The sequence below is a fragment of the Plectropomus leopardus genome, chromosome 21 (assembly GCF_026936395.1).
Source record: "Plectropomus leopardus strain MGB_pleo_1.0 chromosome 21, ASM2693639v1, whole genome shotgun sequence".
NCBI classification, from domain to species: domain Eukaryota; kingdom Metazoa; phylum Chordata; class Actinopteri; order Perciformes; family Serranidae; genus Plectropomus; species Plectropomus leopardus.
In genome coordinates, this window is record NC_142196.1 from 22,675,929 (window position 1) to 22,700,985 (window position 25,057).

At 42.0% G+C, this 25,057-nt stretch overlaps 1 protein-coding gene across 3 annotated transcripts in view; it reads left to right on the forward strand.

Moving 5' to 3' along the window:
• The window catches only part of arhgap21a (Rho GTPase activating protein 21a), a 99,929-nt gene continuing 74,872 nt past the window's right edge, over nucleotides 1–25,057 (forward strand). Inside the window, exons 1-2 of one of the 3 annotated variants that reach the window (XM_088071772.1) lie at nucleotides 1–379; nucleotides 1,669–1,913. In XM_088071772.1, the coding sequence (XP_087927898.1) occupies nucleotides 1,836–1,913 (78 nt within the window). In that variant the 5' untranslated portion in view covers nucleotides 1–379; nucleotides 1,669–1,835. Of the gene's footprint in view, nucleotides 380–1,668; nucleotides 1,914–13,433; nucleotides 14,336–25,057 lie in introns of those variants that run through there. The other 2 variants (XM_088071771.1, XM_088071773.1) reach the window with 2 other exon arrangements.

Here is a 25,057-nt window from a genome sequence, read left to right on the forward strand (position 1 = left end):
TTGTCGCGCCGCCAACCGGGGACCACGCAGGAGTACATGTTACTTTTTTTGTTTACTATTTTGACTGTTTTAGCATCGAATTAACGCTCGGAAATGACGGAAAATGAATGAACACCGCATGTTTATTTTTCACGGGGTCTCCCCGACGAAGAAATGCACGCTGAAGGGCGTTTACCGTGTTTTTTCCAGTGTGTTTTTCCTAACAGGTAGTGAGCCTCAGCGGTCAGTCAGTGTAAAGGAGACTGAATATCCCGCTTTTTAATCGCTTGACAGGCTTTTTAACCCATGTTTGGATCCAACGACGCTTTCTACTCTGCCAGCAAACATGGACAATGTGTTTCTTTTGTCATTTCGGAGTAGTTTCCTGAATTTGTAACAGGTAGGTTCACAATCATAACCACAGCAACAACCTGTCGTCCTCCTTGTTAGCTTGCAACCCCTAGTAACAGCCATAGTGTTTTTTTTTCTTGCTAAAAGCGAGTAAAAACAAAGAAAATAGGTCGTTTTCGTGCATGTGTGCCATGTCGTAAGAGGGAGAGTATTTAGCATCCAGCCCTGGCTGTTTATATTTAGCGTGTGGCTTAATTCATGATGGCTGGTGTGGCGCTTTTACACCGCAGTCCTTATAATGTGCACTTTCTTTCCCCCTACAGAGAGCCAGCTTTTATTTGACATGCACGTCTCGTTTTTTCTTCCCCTTGTGGGCAAATGATAATCCAGATATTTTTTGTTTAACTCAAGGGTTGCAAAGAAGCACCTGCCATAATTCACTTTTAGCCAAATGCACGCTCCTATAATTGCATAGAAGCAATAGCTGCATATTTCCTTGTAATGTCATTCTAGTCAAACCTTAAAATCATGCTATAACACGTGAAAAAGCACCAGTATAGTCTTCTTTTTGCCTCATGTTGATCAAAATGTACTTAATTTATAAAGCTCCTGTGATATGAGCATTTATTTATTTTTATCACAGGGAGGTTTAGATTCATTTAGAGTAAATTAGGCTAACCCTTTGAAACTTGGGCAAATAAGCTTGATATCTTTAAGAAAGCATGGGAAGAAGGCAATGAGCAACTTAAGAAGAAAAGAAGCAAATATGAACAAGAACTGAGTAAAAAAAAAAGTATAAAAATACCTTTAAATACCCCCTCAAACAAACAAACAAAAAAACCCAGGAAAGTTTAAAAAAAAATTGCTTAAAAATAAGAATAATTATATACAAATAATTACAAATATATAACTACAGTAATTATTAATATATTTAAGTTTTAGAAATCTTTCCCTAAAAAAATAATTTTAGAAATTACTAATTTTTTTTTCAGATTGGGGCATTTCTTGCCATGTTGTTCATTGCCTTCTCCAGTGGTTTCAAAAGAAATGAAGCCAGTGTTTGCAGGGTTCAAATACTCAGGGTTTAAATACTTATAAAAGGTGTCTGAATGCAGAAATGTGATGTCAATCCAGGTTTCAAAGGGTTAAGCTGTCCTTGGTTGACCAGGCTCATTATAAATTCATGGAGCTTTGATGTGACATTTACTGGCTGTAGTATTTTAAAGAATGTGTTTCAGGTTATCATCTTGCATTTCTTGGTGCTGATATTTGGGAAGCTCAAGCTCAAATCTGCAAAATAACTTTTATATTTGGCTAACTTGTGTCCTCTGTGTTCAGATTTCAGCCCCTGATGGACATGAAGAAGGAGGACGGTGTGGATTAGGATCTTTTTTTCCTCTTCCTTTTTTTTTTCTTGAGTTTTTTTTTTTTCTTTTTTGGCTTCATCCTTGTCACCCCGATGTGGTCTCTAAAGGACTTCTTCCTCCTCTGTGGTTTGAAATGAAATGATGGCTGCACGTTGGAGTGATTCACCTCAGGACAATGAAGAGAGGAAACACACAGCCGTGACTCCGTCTTGCGAGGTAGGTTTTTTGGACAGAGATGTGTCTGGATCCCAGGCTGTTACTTTTCACTGTGCAGTCTGTTTTTACAGCTCTGGCATTTGAATCTTTAGCTGTTGTGGTGTATTCACAAGTATCTGCTGATATATTCAATAAGTAGACTGTGTGTGTGACCTCTGGCAATGTTGCAGAGATGAATTTTAATCCCTATTTGCCTCTTGGAACATCTATTTTTGACACAATAGCAGCTTTATGCTACTTGACTGGAGTGGAAAACAACATGCATGTGGATTCACTAGATAAAACCATCACCTGAAGCATCCATCGGACTATTTGCGGGCTGTAACTTCATCAGCGCTCGTTCAAAGATATCCTCACTTTCAGAAAACCGTGACATGCCGCAAAAGTTGCAAAGTGTGTCGTGAACTCGGAGGGAAACAGCAGAGTGTGAGCTAAGTGTTACAGTGCACAGCACATCACATCTGCCAGTGTTCGGGGTGACTAAGTTCATTTCTGCCTCACTCTGACAACTGTTTAAGTGCACAAAGAGACTTGCTGTGCTAATCTTACTGAGTCTTTTGTGGGTCTGGATGCCAAACTCTGTTAAATGGCACATTGTGGAGCTCATCCCTTTTCCCTCTTACGCACGGTAGTTCAGTGGTTACATCATCCTAATCATCATCATGGTCCGGCAAGGCTTGATGCATGTCATAACAGCATTGCAGCTGTGGCATGTTTTGGATTAATCTGTCATCAGAAAATGGCAACAGTGCTCTGTGTGTGTGGCTGTAATCCTCTTAAAGTGTCGGAACTAGCTGAGGGTGGACGACATAAATCAACGGGAATGGAGTAAAGCAGCAACCTAAAGTTGGAGTTTTTGAGACCATTGATGGAGATATTTGTTAAAAATGTCTTATAGAGCTGAAGATTTTGCGGCATTGGAGGTGGTAGTTTCTGGCAGTGTGGCACCATATTGTCTCTTGATATTTTGTGTAAAGTCAGATCAATAATATTGAGAATCGTTAGATAAAGAGACCGGAGTGAGCCTTCATCAGAAACTTTCTCTTTCTTCTCTGTCAGCTGCGGCTTCGAATGTCAGTGCGGTTCGGTTTTCCTTATCTGTCTATGCAATCTAATGTTTCCCACAACATTTCTTAGCTTTCCTTTGCTTCGTAAAACTACAACCACCACAGCCTATCAAACTCCCAGCAGCTGAGCAGAAGCATCAAAAATACATCAGTAAACATGCTGCCTCTCCGCTAACTTCATAGACTCTGATACTCCGCAGCTTTGGTCAACTAAAAGACTTTAAAAAGACCTTTTTAGTTACACTGCAAGATTTTGCAAAGACTGAGGATGTTGTAGGCTCACTGTTTGCAAGACTACAACTAGAGGCGCTCGATAGCTCACTATGTCCAAAGACTATGTCCTTGCTGCAGCGGCAGTGGGTTCGATTCCAACCTCTGCCCTTTGCTGCATGTCATCCCCTCTCTCTCCCCCTTTCACACTTTCTGTTCTATCAAATAAAGGGCAAATCCCCCCAAAAATATCTTTAAAAAAGAGACTACTACTACATTCCCTTTGATCTTATTTCCCCTGCTGCTCCTGCCAAACTCCCTTTTAAAAAGTGTGACATTTAAGACATTTTTTTTGTGTCCACAAAAGATTTCTTACTAGAATAAGAGCTGGTTGATGGATCAGATACATGCCAAATTAAACTCAAATTCTTGTTCACTCGACAAGTTCTCCTCTTTGTCACTACAAGAGAACCATCCAGCGTCCTTTGTGTTTACTGCAGGTGCAGGAGAGAGCACAGCTTTTGGTTGTTGATGTTCTTGTCACTGAAATTCAGGATTTGCATGAGCCAAGACTTAAAACGCATGATAATATTTATTAATTAATGATGGATTTGTTGAAACATCAGGATGAGAAAAAGACTGACTTAAAACAGCTCGGACTGGCTTTTTTGAACCACCTTACACCAAACAATGGCAGCACACTTTAGCAAAACTTTATCCCGACAATGGAAATGTGTCTGTGACAGCTACATTGCTGAAACAATAGTTTGATGTATGTCTGGCATACATCAAACACAAAGGCTGCTGTGTGCAGATGTGTGCAGGTGAATCACCAGGACGCCCTGATAAAAGAAAAGTTTGATTCCATCAGTTTTTTTGAATAACCTGGGGACCAGAACGCTTTTGGCACCCACTCTGCACTGCTGCACAAGAGGTGACTCACCTGTGAGTCAGTACCGCTGTTTATCCCGATTGTTTGCAGCCCGGGGTTTGACACGGGAGTGAGGCAGCTCTCTTTATCTACCTGATGCCTCCCTGCAACACAAACACAAATCTCACCCAACTTTCAAGCTTCACTGCTTATGAACTGCAGTGGCCCCTGGGGTCTAATGAGAGCTGAGACCCCCGGAGAAAGAGCCTCCCCTCTCCCCGCTCCACCACCCACCCCGCTGCATCATCTCGCCTCACTAATGAGGGAGATTGCAAGGGGCGTTTTCTCACAGGCTACCACCCCCAACACACACACACACACACACACACACACACACACACACACACACACACACACACACACACACCCCACCCTGCTACCGCCAAGCGCTGGTAGCAACGCTGGGGTAATTTAGGCCCAGCTGCCCCGATCATTAGGGGAAAACACCCCACGTGTGTAACGTCTGCTTCTGTCTCTCTTGGCCTCATTCACATTCCCTTCCTTATTTGATCTGCTGTCACACTGATACTGGCAGGGTTGTTACGAAGCAGCTGAGGCTCAGCTCGACACATCTTAGACCACTGGTGCTTTACCTTTTTTCAATAATGTAACCCTTTTAAAATATTTTTGTTTCTGCCATGTACCATCTGACTAGTGTTAAACAATTCTTGGCGATTCCTTGCCGATGACCGGTCCGGCAATTTAGGTAGTATCGGAGGTCTTTCTGATGCTGGTGTTGGTAATGGGAACATCTCAAGTTAGCGTAGTGGTCGGCTTTATGGCTGCTGTGGTTTTTTTTTTGGACATTTTTAGTTTAAATCTCATACAGCGCCTGCTTCTCTGCTGTTGAGTTGTCTATTTGAATGAGATCTTGGCTACTGTGAAATAGTGGAGGCTGAAAAGATTAGTCAAACTGGAGAAGTGAAAATGATTTTGAGTGTTGGTCAATCTTGAATTTATTCTTTTTTGTTTTGGTAAAAGTTAGAAAAATGAACCAGTCTACAGCTGCAATGTGAGGATTTTCTGTTTTTCTATGAATATATGAGTATAAAACAAGACATTTGAGTGACCAAACGATTCATAGATTAATCGGCAGATGAACTGATTAGGAAAATAATCATCGGTTGGAGTCTAGGTGGGAGTATATGCCTGTATAAGCACTTGGTACTTTCCTTCGTTAGCTATCTCTCCATCTCCCTCCCTCTCTTCCTCACTCACTTTCAGTTTTAGAAAGAAAATCCTGAAATACAAATTTGTGTATTTGTGAAACAAGAGAAGTGTGCAAAGGATTGTGGAGCAAAATAAACAAACAGCTACACAATGGTGAAGCTCTCTCTCTAACATGTATTGATCACATCCCTCATTCATGCCGGGGCGGATGAGACCAATGGCGGTGCTGCGAGTGCTGGTGATGCTCTAAATATAGCCCCTCCCAGTTCCATAAACCCCCGCTCTTTTTTTCCTCTCCCCCGTCCACATGCTTGCCTTTCACCCGTCCTCTATTCCCGCGTGTTTTTAGTGATGCTATATTTAACCCGTGGAAAGATGGTGGGGGAAAAATGGAATCACTGTACCGGAATCGCCGTGCGTTTCCTCCTGAATGATGTTAACAAACGGCGAATATGTGGCCGTCGGTCAGGACAGCATCATTTTAAAGGTCTGGGAATGCGACAGTGGTCAGTTTTAGCCATGTGAGAGCTTGTTTTTACTCTCTGGAAACTGGGAATACTCTTTTCCACATACATACCCAGCTGGTAACAACTTACATTTCCAGTGTCGCATCCCAGCCCAAATTAAGCTCCCTATGATCTCACTTTTTTAATAAAAGTCTGATGGTTTATTTTAGTCATTGCAAGGAAAAATAAGAGATTACAGCATCTTTAAAAGGAAATGACCTTCGCTTTTATCAGTGTTTAGAGCCGTGGCAGTTCATCAATCAGAGCAGCGACTAAACGATTTTGATTTGCATACATTTGAAAAGCAAATGTGTCTCGTGCATCAGGGTTATTCAACAAACAAGACACTGACCTGGACGTGACCTGGGATCTGTCTTAGACATACATACATACATTCACACAGAGAGTGTTCTGGGAATAACCAGGAGTGTCCCTCTGAAAGGCCCCCCCCCAGTATGGAAACACCAGATCTGCCTCCCAGTTATCACCATCAAACTGAAACCGGAGTGTGTTTTTGGCATCTTTTATCGGAAACAAATTTCCCAGCTATTGTCGCTATTTTTTCCTGGAAAAGATAAAAAAAAAGGGGATCTGTGCGCATGCTGCCTCTGACTCAAGGTCAACCAAAGTATTTGTGCATGCGTGTGTCGGGCGGGCCCCTTATCTTTGTCCCTCTTGTCGAGAGGTGACGTTCACGCTCAGCATGGCTCCTCTGCGTGTCATCCTTCAGTCTGCTGAAAGCCCACACTGTCACTGGACGCCATTATTCTGCTGACCACAGTCATGGATGTATGATGGATGGATGTGTGGAGGGAGGAAGGGAGAGAGCAGGAAGAGGGCAGGGGTTTCAAAGCAGATGAAAGTTTTACTGAAAAAAGTGCCACCCTTTCCCAGTGAGGTTGGGCACTGACAACTGGTACCTGGAATTCATCAGTTACCTTTTTTAGGTACTTAATTTCCTGTTTAACAACAAAAATGTCATTTTTGAAGAAGCTGCAGGGGTGATTTAGTGGACTGAAGTGCAGTTCTGCCCCTTATCTTTTCTTCAGTAGTGGTTAAAAAGTGTTAAAGACATTGTTTATTCTGGAGCTGATAATGGAAGTAAGGGTGAGCCACATCGCTACCTTCTTGTCTTGGTTGAGAGTTACACGTGTGCAGTACCGATCGGGCTCTTGTGAGAAAATGACTGCAGGTAAAGACAAAGTTAATGAATTATAGGATGTGGGTGAAACTTCAGGTATGAATTGTGCAATTTACTGTATTTGTAAGAGCATGGCAGATAAAGCTGTTTTTTTCCCACATGAACGTGAATATTAACTTAAGTCTTGGTGTTATTTGATAGCCACTGATGAATATGGGCAAGTAAAAAAGGACTTTGGGCAAGTAGATTTTTTCACTCACAACCTCAACTCACAAACATTTATGTTAAAAACCCTTCTTTTTCTCTTCTGGCTCATCTCTTTTTGCCAATTGGCTCAGTGTCACACCTCTTCTGCCTGGATGCCCCCGTCCCTCCGTCAGATAAAGGGAGGGCAGAGAGATGATGGGGAGAAGCAGGAGTTTGAGGGGGGAGGGTTTCAGACGCAGGCAGACAGGCAGAACAGAACCAGTCTAATGCTCAGTGAGGCTGAGACGCTATCCATTACACATGCCCAAGGCATCTCCGTCAAAACTCTCGCCTCCTATCTGACTCTATCTGTGGCTCCAAGACATGACATGGGAGTGTGTGTGAAGAGCATTTAGTGCTCAGTTTATCTGCATTTCTCCAGGCAGTGTCACATTTTACACCCTGTAGGCTTTATAAACCACAGATTATGCAATGCACTGTGTATCTGGTGGTGGATAATAAATATATAGACTGCAGCTCTGAAGCATTTTCACACAGGAAACACCATGTACTTCACATGACCGTGCACGCACACAGAGATTTAACTTTCTTTCATCCATTTGCTGAAAGAAAGTTTTTCCAGTTACTCCCGGAGGCACTTTTGCTTTTTTTTATTTTGCATGTAAAACCGCATACGACCACGTGTGTATGAGCGGTATTTGTTTTTAATCGACTCTTATGTAACAGGGTGTTATCGGGACATATCTTAAACCGCTGTATTAGTGTGGGCTTTGAGGTCTTGGCAGGAAACCACATTATTTCCTGTCAGCGTCAGCAGTGGAAATGAACAAGGGCATCCTGATGAAGGAATGATTTCATGAATGGACGGCAGAGAAGCCACCAAATGGCACAGCCGCTCTGTTTTGGGAGCTCTCCGAATGGCTGTGGAAGCTTCTCGAACTCAAGACTGAACAAGTCGTCTTTGACAGTAAATGTAATTCCCCCAAATTGACCACAATGCCTTAATTGTAGGCTAGCAGTTATTGCTAGAAAAACCACTGGTTTATGTCATGTAAGAAAAGGCCAATATGCTGTCAGTTAAAAGGGGTGAACTTTTTAAAACATAATTTTACACAGATTTGGAGGCTTAGAAATGCAATATTTTTAGCGCTAACAAGACAGTCATGAAATTCGAGACAGAGTGAACAAAATTTTACTTTTTAAACCAACACATTTTGATTGGGGCTGGGCCAGTTTACTTAATTTATTTATTAAAATTGATCTCTATTTGAAAAAATCCTAATATATCTATGTAATCTTAATATAAGCCCTTTACTTGTGAGTGTGTGAAGCTTTAACCGCGTTAATCTTGCAGGTATTAAATAGGCGACAGCACAAAATTTGCCTTTCGTATCTAATCGTATTGTATTGCATCGCATCGCATCGCATCATATCGTACCGATACATAAGATCACTAAAGCTGTAACCAAAAAGATAAAACATTTTTTATAAATTCCCCACAGTAAGCAAGGAAAAATGGCCAAACATGTACTGATCCTACCAAAAAAAACACAAGAACAACAAAAAAACACATTATAATTTCCTTCCTTTCGTTGTAAATTTAATTTCTTTCAATTTGGAAATATTCATTGGTTAAAAAAAAAAAGAAAAAAAGCGATTTAAGCCCGTGATGTGCATTTTACAGCAGTTTGTTAGTTTTTACAGACTGAATGATTATTTAAGAAAGAAATGAATCAGCAGATTATCTGTTATAATAATGATTAGTTCATGCTCTAAAAATTGCAGCTTGCATCCCATCAACAGCTAAACTCCCACCTGCAGTCTTAATGAATTGCACTTGACTCTCGTGGATGAAGCTGTTGACAAAATGTGTAATAACTCTCCCTCTGAATTTAATAACCCGTCTGTCAACCGTCCCAATAAGCCTCAGGTCCCCACATGACTGTCATGGGGTTATATTTCTATGCCTGACATCCTCATTTATTTTCTGATGGTGAAATGACCTCAGCATCCCTAAAACATGCATGCACTCCCTGTTGTTTTGAATACTGTCAGAGATTGTGTGGTGCTGCCTGTATGTGTGTCCAGAGAGCGCCACGAGATCCATAACTCACAATTGATTGGATTATATTGGCTTCAGCGTGGGGGTTGGGCACATGCTTTTACTCATTGCTGGCCTGATGTTGGCTTGTGATTGGTGGTGGGGGGTTGCAGCAGCAGCTCATACACATGTTGCTGCATGATGTCATGGCGGGATGCTCCATGGATGTTATTTACTGGCAGTTCTATTGAATTTGCAATCATTACATCATGAGATAATACGAACTAAAAGGATGTCCACGAGTTCCACTCAGCTGCAAGAATTTAATTTACAGATCTGCAAAAAGGCCCCACAACCTCTTCTATAACGTCACAAGACACACAGATTTTTCTGTTTTGCCTCGCTTTGTAGTTGTTACAGTCTTTCCATTTTTGTCTCCTTGTAGTTCTTTGTTTTGTGTCTCTTAATGTGATTTTGTGTTGGTGTTTTGTCCACCTGTTGCAGTTATTGTTTGTCACTTTGTAGTTATTTTTTGTCTCTTTTAGGAAATCTTGTGTCTCTTTTTGGTTGTTTGTCCCCATTTTGTAGTTATTTTGTGTCTCTGAAGTCGTTATGTATCTCTTTAAGGTCATTTTATATCTCTTTGTGGTCATTTTGCATCTCATTGTAGTTGTTTTGCCCCCTTTTACAGTTATTTTGTGTCTCTTATTCTGTTTTGTGTCTTTGGGGTACTTTGGGGTCTTTTTGGGGTATTGCTGTGTCTCCTATTGGTTGTTTTGTGCCTCTTTGGTGTAATTTTGTGTCTCTTTGTTGTTGTTTTGCCTGGTTTTGTACTAATTTTGAGTATCTCTTGGCAACTTCTTGTGGTCTTTTTGTGTCTCTTTTGGGAAATTTTTCAGTGTCTTTATGGTCAGTAAGTGTAATGAGTGACATTTTTCAGGTGAAGGTCAGGAGGGGCCCCTGAAAGTTTGGGCTCCAGGGCCTTAGCCTGGTAGGCCTGCTCACTAATCCATTCATACCTGCATTGTAAATATCGTATAGATTTAATCGTTTCAGTAAGCTTTTTCATCTAATTCAAAGGTTATTTTGGAACATTTCCCTGCATTTAGGTGATTTGCGTGGCCTAGATATTTTTACGAAGGAGATTTGCCCGTGTTAATCCCTGTGACTTCTTAAGCATTTGTGGTGTTTTGTTTTATAGAGTAAGATGGTAAAACAGGGACTTTGATGTGCTTCATTTTGTTGAGAGAAATCTGGCAATGCGAAGACAGCTGGGTGGTTTGGACTGACATCACATTTAAATTTAGTCTTGGATCTCTGAGAATTTGTTTTTGTCGCGTCTCACATGACCCCCCAACCCCCCACACAGTATGTGATGAATGCAAAAACAAGGTTTTCAGTATGAGAAAAAGCACTATTTTTCAGTGAATCGATCCCACCAGGGGTCTGGCCTCCCGACTTAAAGGAAGGCAAAGAGGTTGTGTGTTGATAAAAGTGAACACAAGGAGGTTCAAGAGTTATGGGGGGCAAGCAGAGGAGAGCAGTGAGTGATCGCCTCCCCAACCGGTCTGTTGATGGTGTGTTGTGGGGCCCCGGGGTTGCCATGTCTGGTCACTGAGGGTGGCTTGTGGGACTTGGCTGACCTTTCTGACCAGACTGTGTGTGTAGCCTCCTGACCTAACACACACCTTTGTGTCTCTAATATCACTCAAGTTGTCTTTACACTTGTTTTTGTGATATATCTACCTCTAAACGAAATCGTGCTGCTGCACCTGTGCAACTAGTGGTGTGTTGCAGGGTTTCCACTGCCATGGAAAAAAGGGGGGAAAGTCATGGAATTTAACAGTTTATTTTTCCAGGTCTTGAAAAGTCATGCAATCATACTGTCCTACTATAAAATGAAGAAAACTCATTGAGAATTGCCATAGCTAGAGACTGACGAAGCCCTTTGTCTTATTCACCCAATGCCCAGGCCTGTTTTGTATAAAATACTTCATAAATAACGTTGACTTGGTTCTTCTTCTGCCCGTGGAGTCAATGAGTGAAAACACAGACAGTGCTACTCTGTCATTGCAGCCCACTCTCTGGTCGAAGGTAGAACTGCAGCTTGAATGTCAAAAATAAAGTGCTATTTTTCATTTTTTCACAGTGGTTAAAAACCTGTTTTTTTCACTTAGCAAAATGGAGCGCACCGTTAATGTTCCCCAGAAGTTAACCTCAACTAACATTACAGCTGCTATTGATGAAACTGCAAAAAAGCAAACCGTGATGTTGTCAGCATTCATTTATCTAACAGATTTTAACTCATTATGCTGAGGCAGTGACTGACAAAGTAGACTTTTTTAGCCTGTTTATTTGCATTTTTGGCAAAGTCTGCACTAATATATAGGTCTGTGGTCTGCACAAGGTTATGGCGTGCACATCCCCTGAAGTCTGCTTGTAGTTGCGGTGCACATGTCCCCTGGTGTGGACTGGTTACTTAAAATCATTTATATTTTTGGATTTTTACGGCTATCTTCTGGAGATAACCTTCCACATAATGTAACATAACCACAAATGTATTTTCAGTCAGCTGTTGACATAACGTATTAGCTCTAATATGCGTTGACTTTGGACTGCATAATATCGTTTCATCATCGACATTGCAATGTGTAGTAGTCGGACCGCAGGATGCAAGATGTCTAGTAAATCTCGTATAGTTTTTGATTTCCATGACTAATACCAGCCAAACCTTCCCCTTCAAGAGAGGTTACGTATATATGTGTGGCGGTGTTTGTTGTGGGGAGGGAGACCCCCCCCACCCCCCAGCGTGTGTGTGTGTGTGTGTGTGTGTGTGTGTGTGTGTGTGTGTGTGTGTGTGTGTGTGTGTGTGTGTGTGTGTGTGTGTGTGTGTGTAGAGTAAGTACTGTAACCAGGCCGACAAGTGCCACAGACACAGTGAAGTACATGATTTTCCACAATTGTATCATGGCTCCTTGAAAAGTCATGGAAAAATTTAGATTTTTTTTTTCCATGAACATGTGTGGTAACTCTGGTGTTGGTTTTAGGTGGACTCATTCAGAGTGGATATTGAGCTTTTGTGGTTAGTTGACATCCTGTGGATCCCTGTAATTGAGGAAAACAGAAAAAACTCCCTTACTGAGTCGACACTTAGTTCTGAGGGCTTATTAAAAATGTATGCATATCTTAAACCCCTCCTCAGGCTGCTCCTTGCTCCTAAGCGGCCGTGGCGTTTTTCATTTGAAGTGAGCTTTAGAGCATCTCACTGATGAAGCCGCCTCACAGCTAATGTCACAATCACAACCATCTGGACGTCATACAGCATCAAAGGGTGGAAGGAACATAAACAACCCCAGACAGCTATTTACTGGCATCCAGTAGTTTCCTAATTTTCTCTTCGTGCATTTCCGGCATATTTTACTCCCTCCAAAGCCCGATTTCTTTGACATCCCATGGTGACAGGAAGTCTTTAACTCCTTTAACTAAAGTTCATTTACTGAAGAGAACCGACTTCTGTTTCTGCTCTGCAGTGGTGGTGAGGGCTGCACGATTATGGCCAAAAATGATAATCACGAGAAAATTTGAGAAATAACTAAACCAAAAAATAGGTTTGCATTGCAAAGTAGGAGTTCTGTTCAAAATGGTTGCAAGATTTTATCCTTGTTTCAGCTTTTCACCTTACTCTACCAACATTCATGACATATATTATATTAATTGCTCATATAATGTGAAGTTTATTTCATATTCTCTACAGTGACTGTTACAATAATAGCACACAGATTGACTTATAAATCAATCATTCCACTACTTCTGTGGAGAGTAATGACAACTAAGAATCACTCGTTCACTGCAAAAGTACTCCTTTGCTGTTGGTAGCCAGCACTGGTCCTTTTGTGCAGTAAATCGCTCCTTCATGTGCAGAATTGCATAGAGAAAGCTCGGCTAATAGCTTACCGATTTCTTTTTCATTGTTTTATAGCTATGTTATGATGCAATTGACATTACATTTTGAATTAAATGTTGAAACAAAAAAATAATCTCCAGAGGCTTTAATACCGTAAATGACCATGTTATTTAATTGTGAGAAGCCAAAATCGTGATTGTAATTATTGCTTTATTTGTGCAGCCCTAGTGGTGGGGGCTGCGGAACTCCTCTTGCATTTTGTCAGGGAGTCTTCCCCCTGCAAAGTTTTTTTTTTGCAAAATAATGAAATAAATAACTCAGGCGGGATAGACTCCGCATTGCTGGCAAAGTGCAGAATCAGTCAGGTTTGGAGGCAGGGTGCTCGCAATGTCACAGGATCACACAGACTACTTAAATCCTCTTTAGGTGTCTCGAGCCTTAGGTGTGTTTTAACTTTAACGGGACGGAGGTAGAAGGTGCACGAGTCAATGACAGAGCTGTGTCCTGCATTGCGGCCTGACTCTTGATGATTTAGAGAGAGCTTGTGCTGCTCTGATTCTCCGGCTGCCTCAGCCTGGTACGACTGTGGAGACGAGCACAGGGAGGCACAGCCAGCTGGGGAGAGACACCATCACAGGAGGAGAGTCAAAAAGAGGGGGGGGTTACTAAAACGCAGCGGCAGATGACAAGAAAAAAGGGCAGCCTGCTTCGTCGTCTTTTAGGATTCTCCTGCACCGGTCAGTCTGCTTTCTGCTGCGTAACCATGGTGATGCCTCTCCTGCACAGCGATATCCAGGTGGACTTCTCTGCTCTGGACTGCTGATAACTCCTGCAGCATCCCTCTCTCAGGATTTTTTTAAGGATACATCTTAAATAATCCCATGAGTTTTTAGCATGACTCATTAACATATTACTAATGAAGTGCGGATGTGTCTGCGGCCGTGGCGGAAAGGATGCCTGCTGGGTTCGCAGATGGGCACGGTGATGCACCCTTCACCTTCTGCTGATGACTTCCTCCCGCCTCCTTGCACCCTCCTCTCCGTCAAGGTGGCATCGAGGAGTGCTGCTGCCAGCAGGGTGCCGCTGGGAACAGCAGGATCTGGTACACACAGCTGAGGGGCAGGTGTCTGGGCAGCTTGGATATCCTCAGTGAGACGTGAAATGGCTCATCTTAAAGTTCTCGACTGTATGATTAATAACAACTGGAGCCTGATCTGCGATCTGTACTGTGCCTGGAACAATCAGGTCAGTTTTCTCCTTAATTTTTAGGGATTTGACAGTACTGACAGAAAAAGAAGGGAATTTGTTTCTTTCTTTTTCAATATAATTCTTTGTCATTTTATCAATAGCGATGGTAGAGCTGGATAGAAAACGTTGGGAGAGAGATAAGGAGGTGACATACAACAAACGTCCTAGGCCGAAACTGAACTGGGGACTTTGCGATTACGTTATATATTATACATCCGAGCCGCCAGGCAACTGCGGCGCTCCATTAGTTTCTTATTATATGGGAAACTAGCAACTACTGGGTCACACCAGTAACCTTCTGGCTGCAGGACAGCCTCTCCAAACATCAAGCTACTCTGAACCTCTGTATTAGATTTATACTTGATACATTCACACACAACACACAAGCACATGAATAACCAGGCACTGAGGGAATGCTACCATAAATTAAAAATAATGAATAAATAAGTAAAATACTCTAAACAATAACTTAGAGGTAATTGAAAGGATGATAGCACAAAGTAAAATAATACATTCATTAGTTTGTGGACTCCTGTTTTGAAGTCTTGAGTTTGACATTTTGGAGCCAGATGTAATCATATTTGAAGGAGAGTTTGGAGCTCTGGAGGAGCGAGGGTGGATCTGACTCATAGATGTTGGCGTCTCGCAGACAGCTTGTCACTCAAAGGGGCCTTGCCCTTAATTATACGTAACTTTAAGCTTTAATAAAATGTAAATGGTTGAGTTATATAAAAGGTCACTCCCTGTACAGTTGTCATGAAGAGGAAAGTCAGATGTAAAGACCAAAACTTGTTTTTGTGCCAGTTAGACATTTAAACATGGAGGTCTTTAAGGAGTGAATCATGTATGGAGCCAGCCCCTAGAGGTCGTTCCAGGAACTTCAGTGTTTAGGACTTTTGGGCTGGCTTCAGTTTTCAGCACCAGAGGTTGCTGCTTAGTCTGCCAAATTGATGTCATACCATCAGACAAGCTCCTTTGTGTAGCAGATTTCACCTGTCTGGGCACATCTGATATTTTCTAACTGTGCTGACAGGTATAGATGTCGATCTATAGATGGAGTTTTCGACACACTGCCCTCTACAGTTCGGAAAAAAACATTATTTTGCCACAAGGAGAAACCCACAGTATTAAAGACAGCGTTCCCACAGTAATGAAAAACGTGGAAAAGTCACTGAATTTAGGCTAAGAAAAGTATTGGAATTTGTAAAAAATATTGAAAGTTTTGGAAAAATCATGCACTTTTGTAGTGGGGGATGAAATTGTTACAGCAATCTTCTGTGGATAACCTTTCATGCAATGTGACATAATGGCATTTTTATTTTCTATATTGTGTCGACATAACGTAGCTAGAATGCGGTGATCTGTTGTTTATCATCACTTTTTCGTCATTTTTTTTCCACAAGTCCCATCTCTACCTTCATGTGTGACAGCAAGCTGAAATTCTGTTTGAGTAGAGTTTTAATCTGATATGTTTGAAAACGCCAGGCAGGTTTGGCAAGAAAAAGAAAAAAAATTATTGTGTCCTTGGAAAATTGTGGAAAAACGTTTTGTCCATGACAATGTGTGGCAACCCTGTAAAGACCAAAATGTTTCCTCGCCAGGATTCTGCATCAGCTCATGTCCACGTGACCATCCATGCAGACATCAATCCGAGGCTTTATAGAAGTAATCTTATTATATTGTACTGCTATTATACAAGAGTCATTTTTGCTGCTACTATAGATTTTGGTCACCCTTCTTCTGTCTTTTAATGAGCTTGCCTTCCTCTCTATTCACTATTGCTCTCTGGAGTCCTCCGGGAAAGGCATCCCTGACATCTCGTGTATTAATAGCCAGAATTCATTCAGAAGTGCAGCGTGGAACTGGAGACTCTGGAGTGCTTGGCATGCTGACCTCTGGGTGTCCCTGCTCTTGCAGAGAGGGTGCGCCGTGCACTCGTGCAGCCTCAGGTGGCTCGAGACTACACTTGAATTTATCATGTTATCTAATATTTAGCCGGCTTTTTTTGGGAGTAAATGGCTTCATGTAGACATTTGACTCTTTGAAATGAAAATATCTTGCAACCAGTGTAGCTCACTGGCTGTTTTGAAACTGCAAATTTGGACACAGTCTTAGATCAAAGGCTGGCTGGTTAAATCCAGTGCAAGATGCTCTCTTCTAATGGGCCGGGATGTTAAGTGCAAGGGTGCAAAGGTCAAGCCTGTCTATGTTCAGAGAATGACCCATCAGCCTGCGAATCTGAGCACATGAATGCGGACGTTCTCTCTATCATACAGCGCTCTTTGTGGTGCTGTCATGTATGTGTCCATTTGTCTCTATATGCAGAGAAGTCAACTTGGCACCCTCACTAACACTTCATATCTCATATACATGCCTTTTCGGCTGTTTCACTGGAAACTCACACAGACAGCTCATTGTTTCGATCATTTTTTCCCCTCCTCTCTCCTTTTTCATTTTGCCGTGGAATGCCTGATGTGAGGAGTAAAGAAGTCTTGCCGTGTCAAGCAATGCGGCAGAGCTGCTCTCTGGTATGCCCCTTCCCCTAATTTAATTTTAGCAGTGCTGAAAATTGTTTGCGTCCCAAGCCGAACTGATAGGCCTCTGTTTCCAGAGAGCCTCTGCTGTTCGAGGCGCTGAAAACGGCCTTTGTGTGCCAGTAGCAGAGCACAGAGGCCTCATGAAATATTTACAGGCTGACACCTGGTGTGAGACAGAGAGGGAGAAGAGCCAGGGAAGCAACAACGCTGCCACCAATAACAGCAAGGCCACAGCTCTATTAATATGTTGGCCTGCCAAAAATATGTGGAGTGTTATCGTTTGATCTCTAGCATTCTCATGAACAACAGCATCCATTTAGGTCTCTGCGAGGCAAAGAATAAAAAACGGTCACAAAACTAATCGGAGCTGAAAATATCGGTCAGTGGGTTCGTTGATAAACAGAAAAATAACTGATTTTTCTGAGGAAAAGAATGATGGAAATATTCTCTGGCTCTGAATTCTCAAATTAAAGGACTTGCTGCTTTTTTATGCAATACAGCAGATTGAATATCTTTAGGTATCAATCTTTTGGTGAAACAAAACATTTGGGCACATTATGGAAGCCTTTTGGGCGTTTGACAGTCAGTTTCTGACATCTCAGATTTATCGATAACATTTTTTTTCTTGCAGCCATTACTCCTTGGGCAACAGAGGTTGTATCATTCTGCACCAACAGATGTTAATAAAATGTCCAGTCCAGACTTTTGACCAGTTCTGCCAATTTACTTAAGTTAAACCACTGGATTACATTAGCCCTTTTTTTCCACAAAGATCCCAAAATACTGCGTTGACAAATACCTTTCATTGCACCAACTTTGCCAACATAATGCCGCCCCAGTGAGTGATTTAAGATCACATGTTAGTTTTCCAAAAGCCAACGAAGTAGGAATGTAAAACAAAAGCATTGGCTTCTTATGTGACACAGTATAAGAAGAGATTTTTCGATACTAGTATTGGAAATTCCTCCAATACTGCTTAAAATGCTGGATCTGGTATTGATGAGTATGCAAGGCGATGAACTGGGCCAATACCTCGTAATTCTTTAAAGATTTAAAGTAGTCTCACATTTGGATAAAATGTCAGTTTCCTCAGCCATCACATCTTTGTTGCAGCAAGTTGCAATATTTCCATCACTGGAGGCAGTGTGTACAGTTTGCAAGACTTTAGTTTTGAGGTGCACCAATATAGTTGCCAATTTCAACATTACCATCACATTTTGCAATCATGTTGTACAACAATAATGGCACTATTGGCTCTATTACTACCTCCACTACTGGCTAGTTGAGACAACTCTGTGCCCCCATTCCTTGTTTTCTACAAAAAAGGCGCTACTGTAAAAGGTTGCATCCTGGCATTATTTCCTGCCTCAGTTTTTGCAGACAGCTTGAAAGTATATGTATAAGATATACGATAATGTTTTGTTAGACTTTTTAGTGGTTGCATAATCAAGCTACATCATTAGAGGAAATGTTAAACAAACACAGACGCCGTTAATCCACTGCTGGTTGTTGTGTTTGCTCTTGGACATGTCTGAGTCTCCCCACTTTGTTCTGAGGAATGGTTTTTAACATGGCGCTGGGGGGTTAAACAGGACAGTCTGTATGTCAGAGGGCGCACAGTCGTGACCCTACTCTGTCAAAATCCTCAAAGAGCAACCAGGATTAATAATTCATAGATGAGGAAACCAATTATACAGGGCTTTGCTCGCATCTGGGTGGTGGGGGGACCCTGGGGACCCTAATTGGCCCACCTGCTCTCTGTGTCTGAAGGGTTGGGGCTGAGGTGGCTGGTTGGATGGTGACATGTATGTCCTCTCTTTGTTTGGGCGCTCTGAGCTTTTCATGTGGGGGGATGGCATCGTCCACGGTGCGGTGATAGTCAATTCAGCTGACATCCCTGTAGTGCCGGACCACACCCAACGCAGCAGACAGGGCTCCCCATGAGCCCTTAAATGCTGTTTTTGAACAAAGATACAATATATAGTAATATATAGTAAATATATAGTATAAATATCTTGTGTTTTTCAAGCAAAAAAAGACATTTGTAGACAATTTCACCTTAGACTTAGAGAGCTTGGTAGTTTTAAGGTTTTTTTTTGTAATTTTATTACAATTAATCCAGAGATTGATCATTAAATAGGCTCTTAAGCTTAAGTGGCACCGACATTTGTTTTTTCACAAAATATTGAAAAAATTGCGTTCTTAATGTCTAATTTCCATTGTGACGGAAGTTTAAACAACAAGTTTAAACTTGGACTATTCTTAAAGTAAGGAAACACTCAGAAAACTGTTGAAATTTAGCAGAGTTCAAGCTGTATGATTAAACATTGCCTGATAAAATGTTGTGTTTGTTATAAAAGCCTTTTAAAATCATTAATGACATTTTTCAATAACCAAATCAACTTTAAATGTTGCTAAAAAGTGCTGCACTTAAGACATCGTCCAATAAAATATGACAGCAATACTCTTGGAAAATAAAGTGTTAGGATAATTACAATGGAATTTTCATTGGGTGAAAATAATAAAAATTTTATTAACCAATTTTAGTATTTTTGGTGTCTATTGAGGGTAGCAGCATTTAATCAATGAGACGACTATTCACATACATACTTAGAGAAAATCGCCCCTGACTCAAAAGTAATCAGATGTCAGTGATTTGAAATTCATGTCTCCCTACAAATAATTTAACACTGAATGTTTCAGTGATGTATGATTAAAGTTCTGAAAATGGTTTTTTGGGCAAAAAACAAATGCTTAAACAATATTTTTTTTTTTGCAAAAACTCCAACATTCATTGGTCCCAGCTTCTCAAATGATAACATTTGCTCTTTTATTATAATAATTGAAACTTTTTTTGAGTCTTGAACTCAAAATAATCTATTTAGATATGTAATTTTAGGCTCTAGAAATCTCAGTTAATATTTTTTATCATTTCTGACACTGAATAGGCTTAATATTAGCCCCTTTTAAAAGAGAAAATAAGCCAAAAACATTGTTTGTTGCAGCCCTAAGCTTAAGTAAACTTACATAGTAAACTGACAACACTAGATTAGAAAGCCATCCCGTGGCTCTTTGTAGCAGACCTTTATTTAGGCGGCAATTTGGGCCTCTGATGTGCATCAGCCCACTTTTCTCTGGTCTCTGTCCCTCTGTCTGTCCCTTTCTCTCCTCTCTCCTTCCATCTCCATTTCTTTTTTGTGGAGAGGAATTCCAGGCTGTTGGCCCTCACAATCGCCCGGCCATTAGCATATGAAAGGAGCTGAGGGGCAGCGAGTGAGGCGGGAAAAAGGGAGGGAAGGGGAGTCATAAAACTTCAAAATCAGTCCCTAGAAGACAACTTTCAATTAGCCTCATGGTAGCTCATGTGGCATGTATATCCTTTATATAAGGCAAAGAAAAAGTGCTCGTAAATGTGCTCTTTCTGTGTTTCTGTTCATGGACGTTGTTCTGTGTTGAACTGTTCCACCTGACAGTTGCACCATGTCGATGATAACTGACAAGCTTATCTTTTTTAGCCCCAGGCCACGACTCTTGTCTTCAGCCCAAGATGTGATATCCCCTGCTCCTGATACACTTCTTTCAGGCATAAAATCAATCTGAAGGATTCGCTTCGCTCCTTTGAGATCTTAATGTGGTCCCAAAAGAGGCTGCATGGCATTGTGAGGTGGATAAATCTGAGAAAGCTGTATCTGTTTGAAAATGACAAATGTTCTTTGGACTTTTTTGGAGCATTAACTTTAATTGCTTGGTAAGAACTGATCCAGTGTTTATCCTCTGGATGCGTGTGCTTTTGTAAATATCAAATATTTGGTGCTCCCATTGCAAAGAACACAAAAAACGAGCTGGCCTCAGGAAATAAAACACTTACTTTTAATGGATTTAAGGCCAAGCTGTCGCTGCAGTTTCATGTGTTGCTGCTGGTCCATGCTGATAGGTGTTGTTATTTCTTTGGCATTAAATGGCAAACTTGTAGGCCTATATGCTGCCCACTTGGGGAAAGAAGAATTGCATCCCTGATGCCTGTCCTGGGCATCCTTGAGAAAGTGATAGAAGATACTCCAGAATGGACTACTGCTACACTGCAGCTGATCATGTCTGTGAAAGCACACATCGCTGATGTGGAAAAGCTTTGTTTTCCTTATCCACTCTTCAATAGCTTTTCAGATTTAGAGAGCATTTAAGGTGTAGGTTTGAAGTGTGAAGCCTCCCTCTAGAGGAAAAGATGCATTTTGAAATGATTGCAGCTGACTGGTGGACAAACTGTGAAGCATGTGTGTTGTGTTAGGATGCACTGAGGCATTAAACTATGAAGTAATACCTCCCGCTGAGCTCGGTTAATGTTTACACACAGCTTTAAGCCTTTGTGACATAGATTCTTGTGTGATACCTAAACATCTGGCTTGCACCACTGAGCGTCAATCATGTTTCAAGACATACTTCTTGATTTTGTCATTTATACTTTTGCAATGATTTCAAGCAGCTGAAATGATGAGTGTGTGACATCCGGGGGCTTACATAAACATGTTAATCCAGAGGAAAATTAAATTAACTGTCAACTTTGGACCAGAAAAGCAACAAAATAGTCATAATAAATTATTAAATCTGTCCAAATGCCAAAGATTGTGCTAAATCTGCTTGTAGTTTTTACTCTGCTTCAATAAATAGGTCACATTTGATACTCCAGCACCAAGAAATGTAAGCTATCCCTCCTGTGGCAGCAGCTATTGCTGTGTCATTGTCCCTCAGAGCAGCTGCAGCGTATGGGGTTTTCTTCATTGTAAACTCTGGGCATGTTTGCCCGTGGTCGTAAATTCGAGCCGTACTGTAGTCCTCAGCAGTTTGGCTGAGTTTGTAGTGAAAAACGGTGTGACCAGAATGCTGATTCACCTCACGCTTCCACAGTAACCCGCCCTCACTCCCCCCTCCCCCCCTACGCCTGCACAGACACATAATCCCTGCGACATATGTGCACAGAGCTGCAGTAAACACACAGGGATGCTGCTTGTAAAGGTGGCAGCAATGCAAAGAAAGTGTCTCCGGAGGCTGGGCTCAGCAGAGCCAATAACCACCACGTCCTTGCGGTGTAACCTTGGCAACACAGAAGAAGGATGGCGCCTTTTTCTTCTGTAATATTTCAAGTGTTTTCAGCCGGAGGAGAAAAAAAGGCAGCAGAGGAGGTGAATGAGAAGTAGCTGGATGCTGCTGAGTTTGATGAAAAACTGGCTTGGAAAAGATGCAGCTCACTTTGGTGCAATGCAGACAGGGCTGGGAGGAGCGTCGCCAGTGGGTGGAGCTCTACGTGCATGCACATGAGAGAGCGTGTGTGACTGTTTGTTCGAAGGTGTTGTTTTGTTTTCATCTATAAGTGATAACACATTTTGCCCAACCCTCCCCCCCAGGTTCTCTCTTTCTCTCTCTCTCTTGAGGTGAGGTTGTAAATATCACGAGCACACTGGAAGAGACTGGCTGCTATGGTGATTTTTTTTTTTGCATGTGTTTATTTTGAATGCCAGAACCGCCCCCTGTGGTGCACGTTACGTCTAAACTCAGCCTACTAAGAGCAATGACGTCATGCAAGACAGTCAGAGGGTGGAGCAGGGGGGTGAATAATCCCTCTGCAGAGCCCTGACAGAGAATCCATAGATCACTGGTGTGTGTCGGTCACCCTCTTTATACTGTAACCCTCTCTGCTACTGCTATCACAGCTTGCCCTTCACAGTCTCATTGAGCTAACATAGATTAATCAATGACTTCTGGACAACAGTTTGATTGCAGTATAGTTTTAAATATCTAAAAATCATGTCATTCCAGCGCTTCCATAAAATTCTGAGCCTGGCATATTTTCCTGTTTTCCTCACATAGCCCTGAGGCATCCTAGTAAAAGAGGCGTTAATTGGCTGCCTGCTCAGCTCCAGAGCACGCCATTGGCCAGGCGGTCCAGGCCTCACAGCGATCCAGACAGTGATAATGATGCCCTCTGCCCAGTGTCAGTCAGTGCTCGCACGCCGCTTTGTCCCGATGCAGACGCTACATTAGCATTCAGAGCACCTCCACACCTACGACGGAGATAGCCTGAGCCCTGATTTACTAATCAACGGTGATGAATTGCAAGCAAAACCAATCTGACAGTGTCACAGGAGAGGTCACCAGAGCTAGATGGTGCCAAATATGCTATTTTTTTGCAAATCTAAATACCTCTCCGCCCGCTCTAGGAAAGCTATTTCGTTGCCATTGTCTGTCTTTATTACACAAATGACATCCATCTGTTTCTGCCTCGCTGTTTTCCTTTTTATTTTTTAAAGGGGCCTGTGCGTGCATGCCAGAGAGAATGGCTCACTCAGTCTGACTTTGAGTGTTTACTGTGGTGATGGAGAATGCAGTGGACACTCCCTCTCCTGTCTGTTAAATGAGGCCCGAGCATGATTAGAAAACAGTCTGATAAAGGCAGACAAAAAGATTGAGGTCCTAAAGTTGAGGGTTTAATGTGCTGTGAGGCACAGGGAGAAGCAGCAACGATAAAGGACAGGAGATGGAGGGACAGAGGAAGAGTATGAGGTTTTTATTGTTTCCAGCTGGGCCTGGGTGTGGTCATCATGGCCTGGAGACCCGCTGTGTTCAGCTCTGCTCCGAGTTCTCCTTCACAGTCTCCGACCCATCTGCCAAATGGCTTCTCTGTGTGTTGTTTTGCGCCTGCATATGGTCCTGCACGTGTTTGACTTAATGGTGATTTAATCGTGTTGTTGTGCGATATTATTTCACGCTGAAGTATTTACATTTCAGGGATTTATTTGCAAACTGTAGCAGGTTGAGGGTGGTGCAGGATACAAATCAGCTGCTGCAGGGATCAAACTGGTTTCCATTGCAGCATGAAATATTGAAATAGTAGGAAACCCTGAGTGGAATATGTGTGTCCAGGCTGTAAATCTAATTGTACGGCAGGTCATTTTTTTTATTGTTTGCTGTGACTACCATCAGTTTTTGACATATTTTATTCTCTGTTGAGGGTCAGCTGAGGTAGTGACAGGGGTGTGACTTTGTCAGCACTTCCTGTTCAGGCTGGCGCACATCCACATCGTCAGCACTGTCTCCTGCCTCTATGACTGGGAGACAAAGTGCTTATGCATGTTTTGTCATGTTGACTATGAGAGAGTTTCATGCCAGGAAAAAAATTGCTCTTTTATGTGTTTTATTTTCCCGAAAAGCAGCAAACACCTGCAAATTAATCAGTATTTAATTTGCAAGGAGACATTCCCTGTTATTGTGTTGCGCCACAGTTTGAATATGCTTCAACACAGTGTACAAATGGGATGGAAAAAGCAACAAATTCGTGCAGAACAGCCAAACATCCAAACAGTTACGGGAAGAAAACAGGCTGCCAGATGGACTTTGAAAAAGCTCCATTAGTGCAAACGCCAGTTAACATGGATTCAATTGGCCAAAGTAAATTACGAAGCATGGATCTAATTACATAACACGATGCTACACTTAAAACGGTTGCTTTTGTGATCACATTGATGGATGAAGTGTGACAAAGGGGAGGTGGGGTGGTCACTTTTTTTTTTTACCCCTGGCAGGATTTAGTTTTGGCATGTATGAAAGATAATGAAAGTGTCGCTGACAGACATGTAGCCACAGCGCTTATAAAAAAAGGCTGCTTTAAAACCAAAGTATTCGGCCTTCACCGCACAATCCTCCCCTGGCAGCCTTTTGGTGCAGTCCTCGGCCGTGTGGTTTTTCCTCCTCTCTCATCGCTTCATTATTCAATTAAGCAGTAAAACACATGTTAAGCTTAACATTAACCGCACGCAGGATCCCCTAGTGGGACGAGAGCAGTTAAGATCAACCGTGGGCTCTTGTATCATGCTCCATCGGCAGTGATGAGACTCCCAGCCTGGTTTTCATTTGGACATAGGTGATGCTGCACGACAAGCGCACCTAGTAAATACCTTCTGGTTTGGAGGGTGAGACTGCGGAGACCCAGTTTGCCAGGTCTGGGGTGGATGAGGTGCAGATGGTTTAGTAGAAGAGCCAGAAAGAGACATTTTAGCATAAGTGGAGGAGACGTTCGGTTTATAATAGTTATGATTACCGTAGAGCAGGTCTGTTCAACTGCTGGCCTGAAGGGCCAACTTTGGCTTGGCCCACTGATCAGTCCTGTTTCCAAATAAGTAAAATTTAGAAC